The sequence below is a fragment of the Phyllostomus hastatus genome, unplaced genomic scaffold, assembly GCF_019186645.2.
Source record: "Phyllostomus hastatus isolate PE091 unplaced genomic scaffold, TTU_PhHast_1.1 phas_contig_329, whole genome shotgun sequence".
Taxonomy (NCBI): Eukaryota; Metazoa; Chordata; class Mammalia; order Chiroptera; family Phyllostomidae; genus Phyllostomus; species Phyllostomus hastatus.
This window is the reverse complement of record NW_025333854.1, coordinates 6,258,223-6,276,135: the sequence shown is the minus strand read 5'-3', so window position 1 is coordinate 6,276,135 and position 17,913 is coordinate 6,258,223. Positions and strand designations below refer to the sequence as shown.

The 17,913-nt window shown below is 53.5% G+C and overlaps 1 protein-coding gene across 7 annotated transcripts in view; it reads left to right on the top strand.

Moving 5' to 3' along the window:
* The window catches only part of ZNF131 (zinc finger protein 131), a 29,737-nt gene that overhangs the window by 2,412 nt on the left and 9,412 nt on the right, over positions 1-17,913 (top strand). For 5 of the 7 annotated variants that reach the window (XM_045839946.1, XM_045839944.1, XM_045839948.1 and 2 more), the window contains exons 4-5: positions 8,870-9,014; positions 17,015-17,700. In XM_045839946.1, coding sequence (XP_045695902.1) covers positions 8,870-9,014; positions 17,015-17,700 — 831 coding nt within the window. Of the gene's footprint in view, positions 1-8,158; positions 8,275-8,869; positions 9,015-17,014; positions 17,701-17,913 lie in introns of those variants that run through there. The other 2 variants (XM_045839950.1, XM_045839951.1) reach the window with 2 other exon arrangements.

The window sequence follows — 17,913 nt, the reverse complement described above, 5'->3', positions numbered from 1 at the left end:
GGTTCTGTTAGGTGACTGCATAAATCGTTATTTTGACACCTGAGAACTCTTACTTTCAGCCGAGTGCCCGGCGCAGTGATCCGCCAGGAAAAACTTCTGTTAGGTGGTAGGTGCTGGTCTCTGAAAGGAGCCTTTCCCACTGCTAAAACCCGCAGTCACTCACTGTCTTTTGAAAACATACTACAGTAAAGTCCCATCTCTGCTCAGTGGGCTTGTGTCTCAGGTTGCGGGGTGCTGAAGGGTAGTGGAGAGGCCTCTCCTAGCAGAGGTGCAGGTGCGAAGTGGCTGCCGTGGTGTGGAAAGGGTGAAAGGTGAACTGAACCAGCATTCAGAAGTTGTGGTGGCTGTAGAAGGTCAGGGACGGAAGAGGTTATCTGCCAGATGCCGTCTGGTGATAGTAAGTGATCTTTTGTATCTGCCCGACTTTTCCGTGATAATGGCCTGCGGGCTGCTAGGCTAGGTGTGCTGCGCAGTCTGCGGTTTCTGAGGCTCACAGCAGCAGTCCTTTGAAGCAAGCGGTGTTTTTCCAATTAGTACACCAGGGGACAGGCTCCAAAGGTAACCTGCCCAAGGTTGCCTAGCTAACAAGGGAGTCACAGTCCAGAACTATGAAATAAATCAGCTTGTGTGCATAAATACCGAGTTTTAGCTTCTTTCAGGGCTTTCTGACTTTGGGTTCTGTATCTCTCTTACCGCGTGTATATACTCTTTGTTGTGAATGGGTTGCCTAGAAACGCTATTCCCTTAGAAAATTTTTTGTGCCTGAGGGAGTAAAGAAAATGTAAGAAGTTAAGAGCATCCTTTTGTGTTAGCACATCCCCGTTTACCTAGCATTCCACCTGCTCTGTCCACGGGTGGGTCATCTGCTGATTGTGTGTGATGGACAGCGCACAGGCGTAATGGGGATCCACAGAGCTTACTGACCTGGGGGTCTCGCTGCCTGGATGGCATTGGTTTCTCTTGCAAGGTAAGATTTCATGCACTTATCCACCTGAGGTGCTGTGTGGCCCCAGGCAGGTTACTTTACCTTAATTGCGTACTAGCCTCCTCATCTGAAAAGTGGGTTATTGGGCTTGATTAATTGAAATAACGTGCGGAGTGCCTGGCATAGTGTTTAGTGGATTGTCAAAGCTTAATCAGTTGAGGCTATTTGTCAGTTGAATACTTATTGTTTATGTAGGACATAAACAATAGAATAAGACATCCCTCTACAAATTTGCAAATTTAATCACAGAGAAGCAACAGGTAAAGAAAAGAGTGCAGAAAGGGTGGCAGACTTTTACTGTGGAACGGCGTCCCTGTGGAGGGAGCACGGGCGGTTGGTCTACCTTAGAGAGATGGGAAAGGTTGCAGAGAGGAGTTGACTCCGGAGCAGACTCTTAGAAAGTCAGAAAATCCATGGCTAGGCCAGAGTGTGGATTGCTGGTGCAGCGAGGACTGCCGAACTACCTGCCGGAGAAGCGGGGTCTGCGCTCCTGAAGACCAGTCAGTCCCCTTGGCACGTGTCTTGGGCATCGTGGTGCCTCTGACCGCCGTGTCCATTGTGGTGCAGCGCATGCAAGCCTTCGGTGTTTAAACTGTAGACCCGTGAGAAAGTAATAGGTAAGAGCACTTGCTGTTTTTGTTACTTGCCGGATTCAGGTTTAAAGAATTAGTTTGGCTCAGCGGCTCCTGAACCTGTTAACCGTGGGATTGCTCTGCGGTCTACTGCTCTCACCTGGCCGTCCAGAAGGGCCTGAGGGTGTCCCTGGGAAACCTGAGTTGTAGTCCTGGCAGTACTGTCGGTTGTGTGGCCTCGGGCACGTTGGCTTTCTTTTTTTAATCTGAAAATAAGTGATTTTGGGCCCTGTCGTGGATGTTTTGAGTATTGGGCCATCACACTCTGGGTGTGCTGGGGAATGCTTTCCGTCGTTTTGAGTTTGGTTTATTTTAGGAGGTCATCAACCCGGTCAGGGTCAGGCTGCCTTATGTGGGCTGTGGATCCAGTGCCAGTTTCATTTTCAAAACCTGTGTGGTGCTGTCCGGGCCCCAGGTGTGCTGACCTGGGGGGCGGCTCACGCCACGGTGTCAGAGCCTTCGCTGCGTCCCCACGGGTCCGTTCCACACGCGTGTGGCTGGGCGGGGAGCTTGAGGCCGCACGTGGATGGAGAAGGCCTTTCTCTTGACCTGTCTGGTCTCTGCACACGAGCCCCCAGCTAAAAATCGGGGGCTTCAGCCGCCCTGTGCTATCTCCACTTCCCACCATGGGATCTACTTCTTGGACAAAACGGTGAGAGAAAAGGGAGAGAACGAAATAATAGGAATTCTCTTCGTGCTCTTGACCCTGTAGCCTCTCTCCTCGTTTCTCCGTCAGAGAGAAGACCTCCCTCCCCAACTGGAAGGGCTTCCTTGGTGCCCCATCCCAGGTGTGCCGCCTCGGACCCGGGGCTTGCCGTTAGGGAGGGCTGAGACGGAGGAGCAGAAACCAAGTATTTTTTCCTCACCCCCACGCACGCTCTCCGTCGTCTTCCCTGGGCCTCTGGCCCGAGAGAGTTTGTCCTGAAGCTGCTTCTGCTTTCACCTGCTGCGAGGTCCTGGGACTTGGGCTGTCCTGGAGTCTCAGCTGGGATATGTTGGGGGCGGGGGGGGGGGGTGGGCGGAGAAAACCCAGGAAACTCCTCGCTCTTGGAGTTTTGGTTTCTCTCTCCAGTTTGCTTGCTTCCATTTATTTTTCAGAGTCCTTGTTTATTTGCATTATGCATTTTCTCCAGGATTTGTAGTTGTGATCAATGGAGAAGATAGGGTAGAGTGTGCTTTCTCCATCTTAGCCAGAACTGGGAACCACCCCCCACCCCACGAATTCTGTAAAATGGGAATAAGGACCTGTAGTGATGGCTCGGTCCTTAGTGGCACATTAGAAACACCAGGGGAGCTTTTGCAAGTACCGGTGCCCAGGCCGCATTTCCAGATCCAATAGAGCTGTCTTGGAGGGTGAGTGTCCAAGCATCTGTTTTTAAAAGTTGTCTAGGCCCTTGTTACTCAAGGTGTGGTCTGAGGACCGATGAGAATGGGCATCACCTGGGAGCTTGTTAGAAGCGCAGGCTCTTGGGCTCCACCCTAGGCCCACTGGGTCAGTGTAAGACCCTTAGATGATTCCTGTGTACAGCAAAGCCAGGGCAGCGGTGCCCCAGAACCACTTTACCCTGTAGCCAGTGTTGAGAACCACCGCTTCATAGGGCGTTGTAAAAGCCAACGATGGGCTTGTAAAAGAAATTTCACTTCTGATGTGCTCTGTATCACTTGTCACTAGGTGCAAACTGAGCCGTGCCCCTCCCTGTTTTCTGCGTCACTCCTAGGGAAGTGAGTTACCTTTGGTTCAAGCCGTAGGTTCACCTTTGGCTTCGGATAGAAATTCTTGTCCCCAAAGCCAGTTGCTTTGTGGCTTGTGACTTGAACTCACACCCCGTAAAATCTCCAGTGAACGTTCATCTCTTTGCTCGGAACGCAGCCCTCTAACCCGGGCCTCCGGTTTTCTAAGCCCGCTCTGTCTCCGCTCCCCCTGCAGCCGCGGCCACGGGCACCTGGTGTTCCCTCGCGCAGCAGCTCTGCAGGCACGTCAGACTTGGGCCCTACTGTCAAGGTCAGGACACCCAAGTTCGGGTTCAGGCATGTGCTTTCTGAGTGGGAGTTTTCACTAATTGGGGGAATTCCCTAGGACTAGAGAAATTTCAGAATTCTTCCTCTCTGTTTCCCTGGGGAAAAAAGAAGACTCAGATTAAGGTGTAACATTTTCCTTAGATACTTATTTAGAAAAATCGTGTTCTATGGCACATTTCTATTATGAAAGAAGTAAGGGGTTGGTGAGAAAAATGGGCTGAGATTTGAAAGCTACCAAACTCGTCCTGATGGAGAATCAAGCGTTTTCACGCCCACCCGTCACCTGCCATTGCTTTGCTTCCCTGGGCCGAAGCTACCAGGGTAGTTCGTGGTAGCTGATTACTCAGCGGAGTTGTTTATTCCTGCAGCTGTTGTGGGCCTGGCCACGGAAGAAGCACCAGGGGTGCTTGTAAAAAAGTTTCCCATCCCGGTTCTGAAGGGGAGATCAGGGGCCCATGGGATGGTGGGGGTGGGGGGTGTTTAAAGTGAAAGTTTATTAGCGAGGCAGAATGGATAATATATTACTCCATAGGCAGAGGAGCATTAAATATATATATATTTTTTTACTTGTTATTTATTTATTTTAGAGAGAAAACCAAAAATCTGCTGTTCTGCCCGCTCATGCATTCATTGGCTCTCATATGTGCCCTGACCCCGATCAAACCCCGAACCTTGGCCCACAGGGGCAAGCCCCTGCATTTATTGAGTCTGCAGGTGACGGGTGAACTAAGATCAGGTAGAGTCCACGTATTTAAATCCTGGAGTCCAGATGTTTCTTGAAATTACACATTTTTAGAATTTGCTGCAGTAATACAGTACATGTGTTACAAAATACTCCCAGTGGGGTCTAAGGCCACACTGTAACCCAATCATATTTCAGCAGTGTAGTACATCACTATTAACTCTTTTTTTTTTTAAGATTTTATTTATTTTATTTTAGAGGGGAAGGGAGGGGGAAAGAAAGAGAGGGAGAGAAACATGGATGTGTGAGAGATCCAGTGATCAGCTGCCTGCCACACGCCCCCAGCTGGGGACCTGGCCCAACACTTAGGCATGTACCCTTGCTGGGAATCGAACCAGCGATCATTCAGTTCACAAGCTGGCACTCAGTCCACTGAGCCACAGTGGCCAGGGCTACTATTTACTCTTAATAGGGATAAAGATTATAAGTAGCCTTAGTTCAGATCAAGTTTTGCTGCCAAATTTATGAGAAAACTGGTTTTAAGAGATTGGAGGACTTTGGGATTATACATTACGAGATTCTGGGCCTGTGGTGAATGAAATACCATGGGTGTTCATTCACATTCTTCCCAGCAGGAACATTTCCTGCCATTCGATTTAAAAATCTTCATCATGGACTTTGGAATTGGGCCATCTGTTTGCTCCTGGTATTTTTCTTTTTATTGGATGTATATATTTTTTAACTTACATTTTATTGATTATGCTATTACAGTCCTGATTTCTCCCCCTTTGCCCTTCTCCACCCCCGCACCCCCCACTCCCTCAGGCCATCCCCCGCCCTTGCTCGTGTCCAAGAGTCATGTGGAAGTTCTTTGGCTGCTCCCTTTTGCATCCTTGTGGATATTCTGTAGCTGCCTCTTTGTACTTGTAAATCCCCTCACCCCTCACCCATTCTCCCTCACCCCCTCATCTGTTTATCTTTAACCTTCGGCATTTTAATTCCGATGTGCCCTGGAGTGGGTCTCTCTGTGTCCATTTTGTTTGGGACTCTGTGCTTCCTGCACTTGCATGTCTGTTTCCTTCGCCAAATTGGGGAAGTTTTTTTTTCTTTTTTTTTTTCCCATCATTCTTTCAGATAGATTTCCAATTTCTTGTTCTTTTTCTTTCCGTTCTGGCACCCCTATGAAGTGAATGTTGGGCCTCTTGAAGTTGTCCTAAAGTTTAGGTGCTTACACTATCCTCATTTTTTGGATTCTGTTTTCTTCCTGTTCTGATTGGTTGCTTTTTGCTTCCTTACGTTCCAAATCATTGATTTGATTCTTGGCTTTGTCCACTCCACTGTTGTTTCCCTGTAAATTGTTCCTTATTTCACTTGCTATATCCTTTGTTTCTGACTGGATCTTTTTTATGCTGCTGAGGTCCTCACTAAATTCCTTGATCATCCTTAATAACCAGTGCTTTGAACTCTGCATCTGATAGATTGCTTATCTCCATTTTGTTTAGTTCTCTTTCTGGAGTTTTGATCTGTTCTTTCATTTGGGCCAACTTTCTTTGTCTCCTCATTTTGGCAGCCTCCCTGTGTTTGTTTCTGTGTGTTAGGTAGAGCTTCTGTGTCTTGGAAGTGTGTGGCCTTATGCAGTACATGTCCTGTAGGGCCCAGTGGCACAGCCTCCCCTATCACCCAAGCTGGGTACTCGAGGTGCACCCTTCATGTGGGCTGAGTACACCCTCTTCTTATAACTGAGCCTTGGTTGCTGTTGGCAGATCAATAGGAAGGATTTACCCAGTTAGGTCAACTGCAAGGACTAGCTATGACCACTTACCACCAACCTCTGCCCTCTGTGGAGGATCAGCTGTGCAGGGGCAGGGTGGTGGTGTTCCATTGTGGTCTGTAGTTGCCCACTGGGCACTGCTGGTCCTGTGGTTTCCTGTGTGGTGGAGGCCAAGCTCAGCCTCCCCCTATGTTTTGCTTGAGGCCACCCTGCCTGAGTTACAAAGCAATCTGAGATGGCCGCTACTTGTGCTGAGCTTGGCAATCTCCAGGTGAAGCTAAGCTGTGAATCTAGGCTGCTGCTAGTGCTGGTCCTGGGGCTCACGGAGGCCAGCTGCTGCTTGTTTAAGAGGATTTTGGAAGTTGTGCAGCATGAGCCAAGACCAGCCATTTATATGGAAAAGCAGTTTGGGTGGGCCTGTAAGTTGTGTGGGGCAGAGTCTGGGGATCTCCAGGACGGGTCAAACAGTGTTAGCCAGGGTGGCGCAGTCTCAGATGTGGCACCAGCTTGCCGACTGTGGGGTTGGGGAGGGTTTAGAAATGGGACAGTGGCCTCTGTTCACCTTGATGCCAGGCACTTCAGCCCACCCCTGCTTGCTACTGGTGCCCCTCAAGCTGCCTCTCTGTTGCCAGAGCTCAGAGGGAGGGAATCTGAGTAGGTGAGTCCGTGTGTGGGTGCTCTAAGGGGAACTGCTTGGGGCTCCGGCAGTTTCTTCCCACCTACTCAAACCCTGGTGGTTTTTGGAGCCAGAAGCTGTGGGGATGTGTCTCGCTGGTGCTAGAACCCTGCGCTGGGGGGCCTCGCCTCTGAGATACCCCTCCCAAGTTTTTATCCACCGCATGTGGATGTGGGACCAGCCCGTTCCTCACCTGTGCCCCTCCCACCAGTCTGGATGGGTGTTGCTCCTTTCATTCCGTAGTTGTCAGACTGCCATTCAGCTCGATTTCTGTTGGTTCTCAGTGACGGTGGTTCTGTATTTTAGTTGTAATTTTGATGTGGCTGTGCAAAGAGGCAAGCCGTGTCTGCCTATGCAGCGATCTTGACTGGGAGTCTGATCCTAGTTTTACTTTCACTTGACTGAGTGACTTGGGGTAAGTTACCAAACTTCTCTGTGTCTTGATTTCCTCGTCTGCAAAATGGAGATTATGACAGTAAGTACTTCATAGGGTTATCATGGAGAATGAGATAGTACTTGTAAAGTATTTAGTGTTGTGGTATGCATGTGTATATCTCATGTTTAAAACATTAAATATGTTCTATTAACAGTCAAAATTTCATTCCGTTATAGGAAAATTTTACGCATTGTGTTTCAAAAGGACATTTGCTCGATGTCCTTTTGAATTCCCTCAAAAATTGAAAAACCCAGAACAATCTGGTTGCCCATCCCTCAGGCTGTTTTCATCTGTAATCAAGAACAACGTGGTCAGGAGACAACCAGGGGAAAGGAAGGTTTAGCAGACCCAGATGAACTAGCCTTCCGTGAACCCAGTTTTTAGTTTGCTTTTTGGAAGCGTGTAACATGGTCGTATCACTTTGTATTTTATGGTCTTTCTCCCATTATCAAGCTTGCTTTTATATATTTTGAAAAGAGTCTGCTGAGGCCCAGGGGTCTTGATTGGTCCTAAGTTACACAGGTCTCGGAGAGCTGGGTCTAAACTAAAACTCTGAAGTTCTGACTCCCCGAATGATGTCCTTTTATACAGGCAGGGGCTGCTGGGAGTCCCAGCAGTATTTTCACTGTGGTCCCGAGGCCATGCTGAGGTGCATCGGGTGGGGAGAACATAAACATATTTTTGTGTTTGCAGTGGTGTATGTTGTGTGTAGTTTGGACTTGGGCATTTCTTAGCATTAAAAAATTTCTAGTAAGTGTAGTTTTCTCCTTGTTCCTATTAACAGCATTTTTAGCCTTGCGTTGGCAGACTGATAACCTATAGCATTGAAGGGCACAGGGAAATAGAGTATCCTTTTGGGCCAGAATTTAAACACAAAACTTTTAAAGAAAAGTTGGAGTCATAGAAGTTTATTTTTGAAAGCGATTTTAGCATTTATTTCTACTTTGTGGCCTGCCTGCATTTAGGAAGCATTGTGTCAGGTACTTCATCGCCTGTCGTCGGAGATGACACCTCGTATCAGACCAGGCACAGAGCTCAGCCTGGGGGAAGCACTAAAGAAGGTTTCATTAAAGGTGTGGCATTAGAATTGGGCCCTCAAGGGTTGCGGGATTGGTACAGAGATAAAGCGATTAAACGTGCATTCAGGAAAGAGGGCAGGTGTTCGTGAAGGCGAGGAATCTCTTAGGAATGAGTGGGCTGGAGAATCAGTATAGAGTGTGTGATAGAGTTTAAAAGGTGGAAGGGAAGATAGCGAGAAAGAGGAAAAAAATGTGAACAACCTGGACGCAAAAGGCAGCGTGGCGCTGAACTTGATTCGCTAAGCTGCGGAAAGCCGGCGGCGGTTTTGGAGCTGCGTTCGTTGATGCAGGGCTCCCTGGCCGGTATCACGGCACGTCTGACACGGACGAGTGGGCCAGCTCCTCTGTTTGAGTGACAGGTTTTACTCTTCTGTGAGGGCCATGGGAGTCTTCGGGAAAGGTCTTAAAGTCGTTTGCTAGTTAATGCTGGAACTTAGCTACAGTAATGTTGTGCCGATAATGTGAATTCTGCCAGGAAATAATCTTTATAAGTAACAAGGACCAATCAGGTTCCAAGCATTTTTCCCCCTAAATGTTACAAGAGTTGAATCAACATGAATACATGCTAATGCGCATCTTTTTTTTGCAGGTGTAAGTAAAATGGCCTTTAGCCATTTAATTGAGTTCACATATACAGCAAAATTAATGATACAAGGAGAAGAAGAAGCCAATGATGTGTGGAAAGCAGCCGAGTTTCTGCAAATGCTGGAAGCTATCAAAGCTCTTGAAGTCAGGTAAGCACTCAGTTAACCGCACGCTCACTAGTTGGACGAAGTGCAGCTTCGAGTTCTGAAGCACCTCGTGCAAAGAAAAAGGAAAAAACACTCAGTTACGTTATTCACAGTTATACTGCGAGAACGTATTCATTGCTTAGGAGCCATTCCTATGCAGTTAGTATTAAAACACAAAATTTCTCATGCGAAGTGTTAAACATTAAAAGACTCCACTGTTTTTTCCTAGTGACTCAGAACGAGCACCCTCTGGAGTGAAGCTGCCTGGGTACTGCCCCAGCTCCACCACTCACTGTGTGTGTGTGTGGTGGCTGTAATTCACATTTCCCCAAAGACTGATGATGTTGAGCTTTTGTGTGTGTTGTGAGCTTTTTTGCCATCCCTTTGTCTTTTGGTGAGGTGTCCACATCTCTTGCCCATTTTTAAAATTGGGTGTTGGTCAAGAACTGCGAAGGGTCTGAGATTTCACCCTATTTGCAAGCTAAGTTTTATGCATGCTGCCGACAGACACGAGACTCCCGAGTCCGAGAGAGAGGACTTGATTTCTCGCGCAGCGTGAACCTCACGTCTGCATCTGTTCTTCCCTTCCCCTGCCCCCGCCCCCAACATTCCACGGGGGCGGCGTAGTGACCTGAGTGTGTGCTGCACCCCCAGTGGTTCGGGTCGCAGTTGGGAAGGCCGAGCTTCAGGAAACCCAGAGCCTCCATAATGAGTGGCGGGCAGGCCTGCCCGGCCTCTGCCCCGGAGGGTTGCTGTCTCCAGCCCGCTGTCCGTCGGCGGGGCTGCCCTCCGCTGTGGAGGAAGACAGGCTCTGTCCTGTCTTCGGAGGCCGTTTGCTGCACCAGCACCCTTGAGATGATGCTGCAGAACAGCAGGCTGTCGGTGTCCTTGCAAGGCGTGAGAAACATCAGGGATCCTTGCAGAACTGGCTGCCGGCAGCGTCCTTGTTTCTCCCTTAATTCAGCTTCTGGTGGATTTTCCCGCGGGCACACCACCCCGGGACCTCATGCATCCGCCTCTTCTCACACCGGACTAAATGTAGGCAACTGTCCGCAGAACTGCGGGCGGCGGGGTGTGGCTGCGCTGGGCTTGACCTTGCACCCGTTCCCCTAAAGCCTGGACTCGGCCAGCCGAGCAAGTCCCTGGAAAGCCAGGTGGCTCTCTCCTGGAGTTTCTGGGTTGAGCTTTCGACTTACCCTATGCATTAATCTAAGAGTAGCAAGATGCTTTAGCAACTGCACAGTCTCCGTATTGGCCCACAGGGAGGAAGGCGAAGGTAAGCCTGTCATCTCGCATGACGCTGGCCAGTGGTTCGAGGCTGACACGAGTGCCTCCCAAAGCCCGAGTGGTGCCGTTGACCACGTCGACTTACGTCGGGCGCAGAGTTCGTACCACCTTTCATTGGGTGATTCCCGTCTTGGGGAGGACCATCCGTGGTGCGTGCATAGACAGACCAGTCAGTCATGACTCCGGAAGGCTCCTCCAAGTAACCAAGGGGAGCCCCGTTTGGAGCGGCCTCCCCAGTCGTCTGAGAATGGGACCGACCCACCGGTGGTGTTCCCTTCGACGCCGACGGTCTCTCCTGCCCACCCCTGAGTCGTGAGCTGTCACAGTTCTGGCAGGGAAGGAACTCAGTGCTTGGCGCCCACGCAAGAAGTACAGTCCCGTGGGTGTTTTTGAAGGAAAGTGCGGTTCACTATTGTCTGTGCCCCGGAGGGGGACCTTCGTCAGTCAGAGGCAGGGGGACGTGGCCTCCCCTTTCCCGGCTCAGTTAGGAAGACGGGGGCTAGACCTTCCTTTGGAGGGACTGTCTGAAGGGGGTCAGGGCAGTCTGCCCTGTTCGTCACCAGCCCCCGAATGTCCGCTGAGTGGCAGGCAGTCACTGACCTTGCAGAGCAAGCTTCGGTTCTGGGAATGGCAGTGGGACAGACCTCTGGTGCTTCCCATGGGCCGGGCGGGAGCTGGGCCACCCCCCGGCTGTTCCAAGATACTCCTTGGTGAAGGTGAGGGAACTGGAGCACAGGTTGCGGTCAGAGCCCGCGGCGGTGGCGGACGGCACATCCTGCAGACGACTTCAGACGCTCGCAGTGGTCGAGGAGAGCCGCACCGGCCTTCTCCCACCCGAGGAGGGGCCTGGGCACTTCTGAAGGACAGAGACGGTTCGTGTCCCTTCGCCCCTGCCCCCTGGAGTCTGAGATGTTCTCTCCCCGGTGCTGGGGTTGTCGCTCTCCCTTCCCCGGCCCAGTGCCAGCGTGTGCCCTGCTGGTAGCCACAGCTTCATCCCTGTTCCAGGCATCTCTCCCCACCCAGACCTCTCGCCCTGAATGGCCGGGACAGGGGCATCTTCGTAAAACTTAGAGACCAGCTGTGTCTCCCCCTTTGGCTCACGGGGACCAGCAAGTGTACTTGGCAAGCAGTATATTCAGTGAAATGGTTGCTATTCTTAGGATCTCGGATGATGCCAGGTTCCAGGTCGCTAAGAGGACCCAGGTGGCTGGACCCGAATTAAGTTTGAACTGCGGGGCCTGCTTCTGACCAGGCCCCTGCCCGGAAGGGCCACTGACCTAGGCTGCGCCGGGGTTGCCACTGCGGGGAAGGGGAGGATCGTGTCTAAGAGTGGTCGGGCAGAATCCTGGATTTCCAAGTGAGTTTATGCAGCTTCCCGCCCTTTCTGTCTTGATCGTGACCGAGGAAGCACCTGACTAGAGATGATCTCTCTCTGGGGACAGCTGAGTTTGGTGGCCAGCCTGTTTCCTCGGGTGTTTGCCCAAGGAGGAGGTAGGGGAGATGGAGCCAGACGTCGCTCTGAGTCAGGGACTGAGGCCACTCCGGTGCTCTGCACGGCCAGCGTCCATGGATGGCGGGGAGTTTGGAAGGTCCGGCCATACCTTGACTTCCAGCCAGTGACCCGGGGGCTTCTGGCACGTCGTTACCAGACTGCAGAGGGGCCGAGCTGACCGTAACACACCGACTCGTCTCAGGGGCCACAGTGGTGGCGGTGTGGCCAGAGCCGGCTGCTCAGACAGGACAGCAGCAGCGTCACCTGAAGGAGCGTCAGCGGGAGAGCCCTGCGAGGGGCTAGGGGGCTGGGTGTGGTCCGTCCACCGGGGGCGTCTGGGGGCAGCACGGCGCCCGGTGCAGAGTGGCCTCCTTCACCGTGAGGCCGACAGGCCAGCCTTAGGCAGGTGTCACAGGTCCGGCGTGCACGGCAACCTCTGCGTCCGTTCGTGGCGGTAGATGTGTCGCCGTGTGCGGGGACGGCTGCAGGGGGTGGTGGTGGGAGTCCGGCGGGGCGGCCTCAGAGCAGTGTGGTCCTGGCTGTGTCCTTGGAGCGCAGGCCCTGCGGTGGGCCTCGGAGCCGGCGACCGGAGAGCCGGGTCTGCTGGCCGGCGTTCCTCGTCCCGTGGTCGCGGCCCGAAGGTGGGCGTCTCGGGTCTGCCGAGACTCCCAGGTCTCCGGGCAGCTGGGCCATCGGCAGCGGCGCAGGCCAGTAGAAGTGACGTGGGGGTGTCGTCCGGAGCTGCGGAGACAGCCGGGGGCTCTGCCCCCGAGCAGAGCAGCCTCACCCGCGCCTGCTGTCTGCGTCGCCGGTGGTCCGGCTGAACACCTGCAGCAGCCGGTGAGCGCCCTCAGCCCTCGGCGTAGCTGGACCGCCGGTGAGGCCAAGACCCCCCGTCCATCCGTGGTTCCCTCTGGGCAGCGGAGTGGGGGCGCTACCGCTTTCTCATGTCGCAAGCCAGGAGGCCAGCTGGCCCCCGACTGCGCTGTCCGTGTGTGACCGGTGAGACCTGTCGGGCACGTCCCGCCTTGGCGGTCACCAGGCCCGCGTTGGCGCACTCCCGATGGCAGCGCCAGGCCAGGGGGCCTCGGGGTCCCTGTCAGGCATCGGTTTCAACAGGAGCCCCATGGGCTAGTCCTCCGTCGTCAGAGGGAGCAGCGCGCCTGGGAGTGCGTTAGGGAACTGGCAAGTCTGACATCCGAGGAACACCTTCGGGTGCGGGTGCAGGCGCCCCCTTTTGCCAGAAGCAGCCGTCTCAGAGACCTGCAGCCCACGGGGGCCTTCGGGTTGTGGGGCCCCAGGGGTAGAAGATGCACCGCAGCTTGGTGGACAGCTGCCAGTGCAGCCTGGCGGCCGGAGCCCCCCAAACTGTGCTGGTCTGCAGACGGACTGCCGCGAGGAAGGGGGGAGCGTGCCTGGGGCGGGGGGGCACATGTGTTCGCAGCACCCGGGTGTCGGTGCGTGCTGGGCCTTGTTCCTGGTGGGGAGGAGCGGGAGAGCAGGAGCAGCAGTTTTTCTTTCATTGCTGGAGGGTTTGAGCTGTGAATCGAGCTGCAAAGCCCCCCAAAACTTGACATGGTGGGCAGGTCCCGGCTTCGCGGGGTTCTCAGCAGCCCCTGCTGGTCGGGGGGCTGTGGTGGCGCTGCAGGCAGGGCCTTGGCCGGCGCGGCCCCCCTGGCCAGTCAGCAGGGTGGCATCAGTCGAGTGCAGCCTGCAGACTGCGCAAGACAGCACGCGTGTGCCTCGTCCCAACCCAGCTACTGGTGGCAGGTGGCGGGCGGGGCCTGCGTGCCGGTAGCTCTCCTGCACACGCGGCTCTTTGCCGTCGGGGTGGCCCGTTTCTGGTGCCTAGAGGACGGGGAAGCGCGGGCGCTGCTGCACATTCAGGTGTCAAGGCAGCGACAGCGGGCGGAGCCAACCCCTCCCCCAGGGTCAGGACAGGCCCAGACCCCAGCAGTCAGACGCGAGCGTCTCTTCTCCCTGGAACCTGATGGGGTGGCACGTTCAACACCCGAATCTAGCAGAGCCGTGAGAGTGTGGGTCCCTGTCACTGCTGAGTTCCTGTCAGCATTCTGGGACAGGCATGTGGAGTCTCCTTCGTGTGCCCGTGGGAACAGGGAGACCTTGGCCCCACCCCTGACTGTCCTTCTCCCAAGCAGGTGGAGTCGAGGGGGCAGGGCAGGGAAGGCGAAGGTGGGGGAGGAAGAGGAAGAGGCGTGAGGGAGAGCGGGGCTGCAGTGAGTGCGGCCCATCTGCTTTGGCTTCAGCCTGTGCAGGAGCCGCACGGAGCTCCAGCAGACACCCCTGCGGTGTCCCCAGCCCGCCCAGAGCCCGGGTCTGGCAGCACGGCCACCCCGACGGGCGCCGTGATTTCAGCGTGGGGCACCCGGGATTCTGCAGCCCCGTCCACCTGGCCTTCCAGCTGGGCCCTGAGCCTCGCCCCTTTTGGTTCATTCAGACCGCACCTGCGCAGTGCAGGCTTCTTGAGACGGTGTCCCTGGGTCGTGGGCGTGTGCTGCCCGTTGTCATGGTGGCATCCTAGGCTTTTGCCTGCTTTCACATAAAAGTTGGGGCTTTTCAGTGGGCCTGATCCCAGGGATCTACATTGTCTGGGATTCTTTTCTCATTCCCCAGTGACTCATCTTCATGGGCCTGTAAGCCAGCTGGGCAGGAAAACGCTAACTAGTGAATGTATTGTCCTAGGTGTGTGTTTCCCCAAGAGCCCCAGAGCACCCCTAGGGCAGCCAGGACCCACTGCAAGAAACTCAGACCTATTATGGTCATCCGCAAGGGGTCCCTAGGTGGCCGTGGCGGACGGCAGACTGCAGGAAGGGCTGAGCCCAGGGGTGGCCCAGGTGCACCGGTCTTCCCGAGTAAGCATCACGGTGCCCCTCATCTGACTGACCGGGTAGGCCAGCGAGGCCCTCTGGCTGACGCAGCTGGGTTCCGGGAGCAGTGCTGCGAACCTCTCCTGTCGCACGTGCTTTGTGTGCATGCCACGGTAACTCGTCTGTGAAGGGACGACATCTTCTGACCCCACGCCCTCACCGTGAACATTAGCAGTCACGTGGACATTAGGGTTAGTTGTTGGGATGGGGTGGACTTTGGGCTGCACACCAGCTTGGCTGGGAAGCCCTCCCCCACCCCCATACCTCAGGAGAGTTTGCAAAACCAGGCACCGGTCTGCAGGTGTCCTTGAACTTGCTGCCCCAGACTCATGCTGCAACCACCTTCCCAGGTTTCCTCATTGAAAGTTGTTTTCCTTTCCTGGGGTTGCTGTCACAGAGCACCGCCTGCCGCCTGGCTCAGCCGCAGAAACTCGCATCTCACAGTTCTGGAGGCTGGAGCCCTATGGCAGGGTGAAGCAAGGGCTGTGTTTTTTCAAAAGCCTCCAGAGGGCGAGGGTAGGCCCGCTTTTTCTAGCTTCTGACTGCCCTGGGGCCCTTGGCTTGTGGTGGGGAGAGTCCAGTCTCTGCCGTCGTCCCCACAGTGTAGCTTTCTCCTGTGTGTGTGCTGACGTCCTCCCCTCGTGAGGGCACAGTGGGATTCGAGTGGGTCCCATCTGGTGACCCCGTCTGGACTTGACTGTGTCTTCTAAGACTCCAAATGAGGTCACATTCACAGGTGTCAGGCATCAGGACCTGACTGTATCTTTCTGGTAACCTCAGCAATAGGCTGGGGGCGGGGGGGAGGGGAACAGTTATTGGTTAGTCAGCCATGCAGTTTGTTCAGCACGTTGGATGCCAGCTCCATGGACTTCCTTCCGCTCCGTCCAGTGCTCCGAGAGGCTTCCTCCTTCCTGCCCCAGCGAGCATGGCAAGACCTGTGGGGGATCGGAGATCTTACCCTCCTTGCAAGGTGACAACAGGTCATTCTGCCACAGTCCTGTGGGTGCTGATGGGAGGCGTGGCTTGTAGGTGAGAAAGAAGGGACTTCATTGCTGTCTGCCCAGCAAGCACGTGGGTCTCCTGTGAGTGCCAGGTCCCCCTTCTCCCGCAGGCCCCACAGACAGCGGGGGCCTCGAGGGGCTCGGGTGAATGCTGGGGGGGCGGGAGGTTCACATCACGGCTGAAGAATCTCCGGAAACCCAGATCTTTCATAATGGGCTAGAAGCAAACCTGCCTGACCTCTGTCCCAGAGGGGGACATGACTGGGCAGTCAGCGGCGCTTCCCTCCTGTCCAGAGGGAGCCGCAGTCTCTGTGTCCCCACGCAGCTGGCTCCGCGCAGACCCCCCTGAGAAGATAGGCCCGGACCAGAGCCCTCAGTTCGTGAGACGGGTGGACACATGAGAGGCTTGGGGAGGGCCTCCCCCAACAGTTGTCTCCTCGTCCCGGGTTTGTTGAGTTGTGCGGGTTCTCTCTACCGTCTCTGCACAAGGCCTTTGAAGAAGACATTCTTAGATCCTTTCTTCCGGCCTGTGACTTGACTTTCTGTTAGCTGTGTATTTCAAAGGGCACAGATTTTTAATTTGCACGAAATCCACCTTACCAGTTTTTGCAGTAGCAAAAAACTGGTAGAGATTTTTCTTTTTTGTATGCTATTTAGGAAATCTTTTACTAACCCAATATTACAAACATTTTCTCCTGTTTTTCTCGTAGAAGTTTTGGTTTTTACACTTAATGTGAACCATTTTGAATTTTTGGCGTATGGTATAAGGATAACAAAGTTTGTTTTTCCCATGTAGATAACAAGCACCACATTAAAAGATGATTTTTAAAAATATTTTTTTATTTTTGGAAATAGGTGAAGGGAGGGAGAAAGGAGAGAAACATCAATGTGCGATAGCCTCTCACGCACCCCGCACTGGGGACCTGGCCTACAACCCAGGCTTGTCTACAACCCAGGCTTGGCCTACAACCCAGTCCTGACAGGGGACCCTTTAGTTTGCAGGCTGGCACTCAGTCCGCTGAGCCACACCGGCCAGGGCTGATCTCTTCTTAATTAAATTACCTTGGAACCTTTTTCCAAAAGCCACTTGGCCGGGTCGAATGTGAGTCTGTCTCTGTCCCACCACCCTTCTCGGGAGTCCTGTCGCTGGTGTCACGCGTCCTGACTCGCTGGGCTCGACAGTCAGTCTCGACGTCGGGTAGTGGGAGCCCCCCCATCCTCTTTCCTGCCTCTCCGCACAAAGTTTGGGATCAGCTAATCAGTTTTTCCAGAAAAGCCTACCAGGGCTTTGATCGATCATACCAGTTTCTGAATTTGTACATTAATATATTTCAGGAACAAAGAAAACGCCACTCCACTAGAGGAAGCTACCACGGGAAAGAGTGAGGCCAAAAAAAGAAAGATCGCAGAAACTTCAAATGTCATCACTGAGTCCCTGCCGTCGGTGGAGTCGGAACCCGTGGAAATTGAGGTGGAGATCGCGGAGGGCACCATCGAAGTGGAAGAGGAAGGCATGGAGGCACTGGAGGAGGGCGTGGCCTCCGCCAAGCAGGCCGTGGAGTACGTGCAGAGCGTGTCCTCCTCTGATGATTCTGCTCTGGCCCTGCTGGCAGACATTACCAGCAAGTACCGCCAAGGTGACAGGAAAGGGCAGGTGAAAGACGACGGCTGTGCATCTGACCCCACAAGCAAACAGGTAGAAGGTATTGAAATTGTGGAACTTCAGCTGTCACATGTGAAGGACTTGTTCCATTGTGAGAAATGTAACCGTTCATTTAAATTGTTTTACCATTTTAAGGAGCACATGAAATCACACTCCACTGAGAGTTTCAAGTGTGAAATATGCAATAAAAGGTATCTCCGGGAGAGCGCGTGGAAACAGCACCTCAGTTGTTACCACCTTGAGGAAGGTGGGGTCAGTAAGAAGCAAAGAACTGGGAAAAAAATTCACATATGTCAGTACTGTGAGAAACAGTTTGACCACTTTGGACATTTTAAAGAGCATCTCCGAAAACACACAGGTAATTAGCATACACCTTACGTTAAAAGTACGTTTTTCCCAAACCTCTTCAAGTCTAAATGTCCGAGTCCTTTTTCATCAGCACCACAGCCGCCGCCCCCGTGTTTTCCAGCGTGCGGGCTGCGTGCATGGTTGTTACCGCGTTGGTTTGTGGGGGTGCCGATGCTTTGGCTGGCGGCAGCATCGGGGTCAGCTTGAAAATAGTCATCACTCT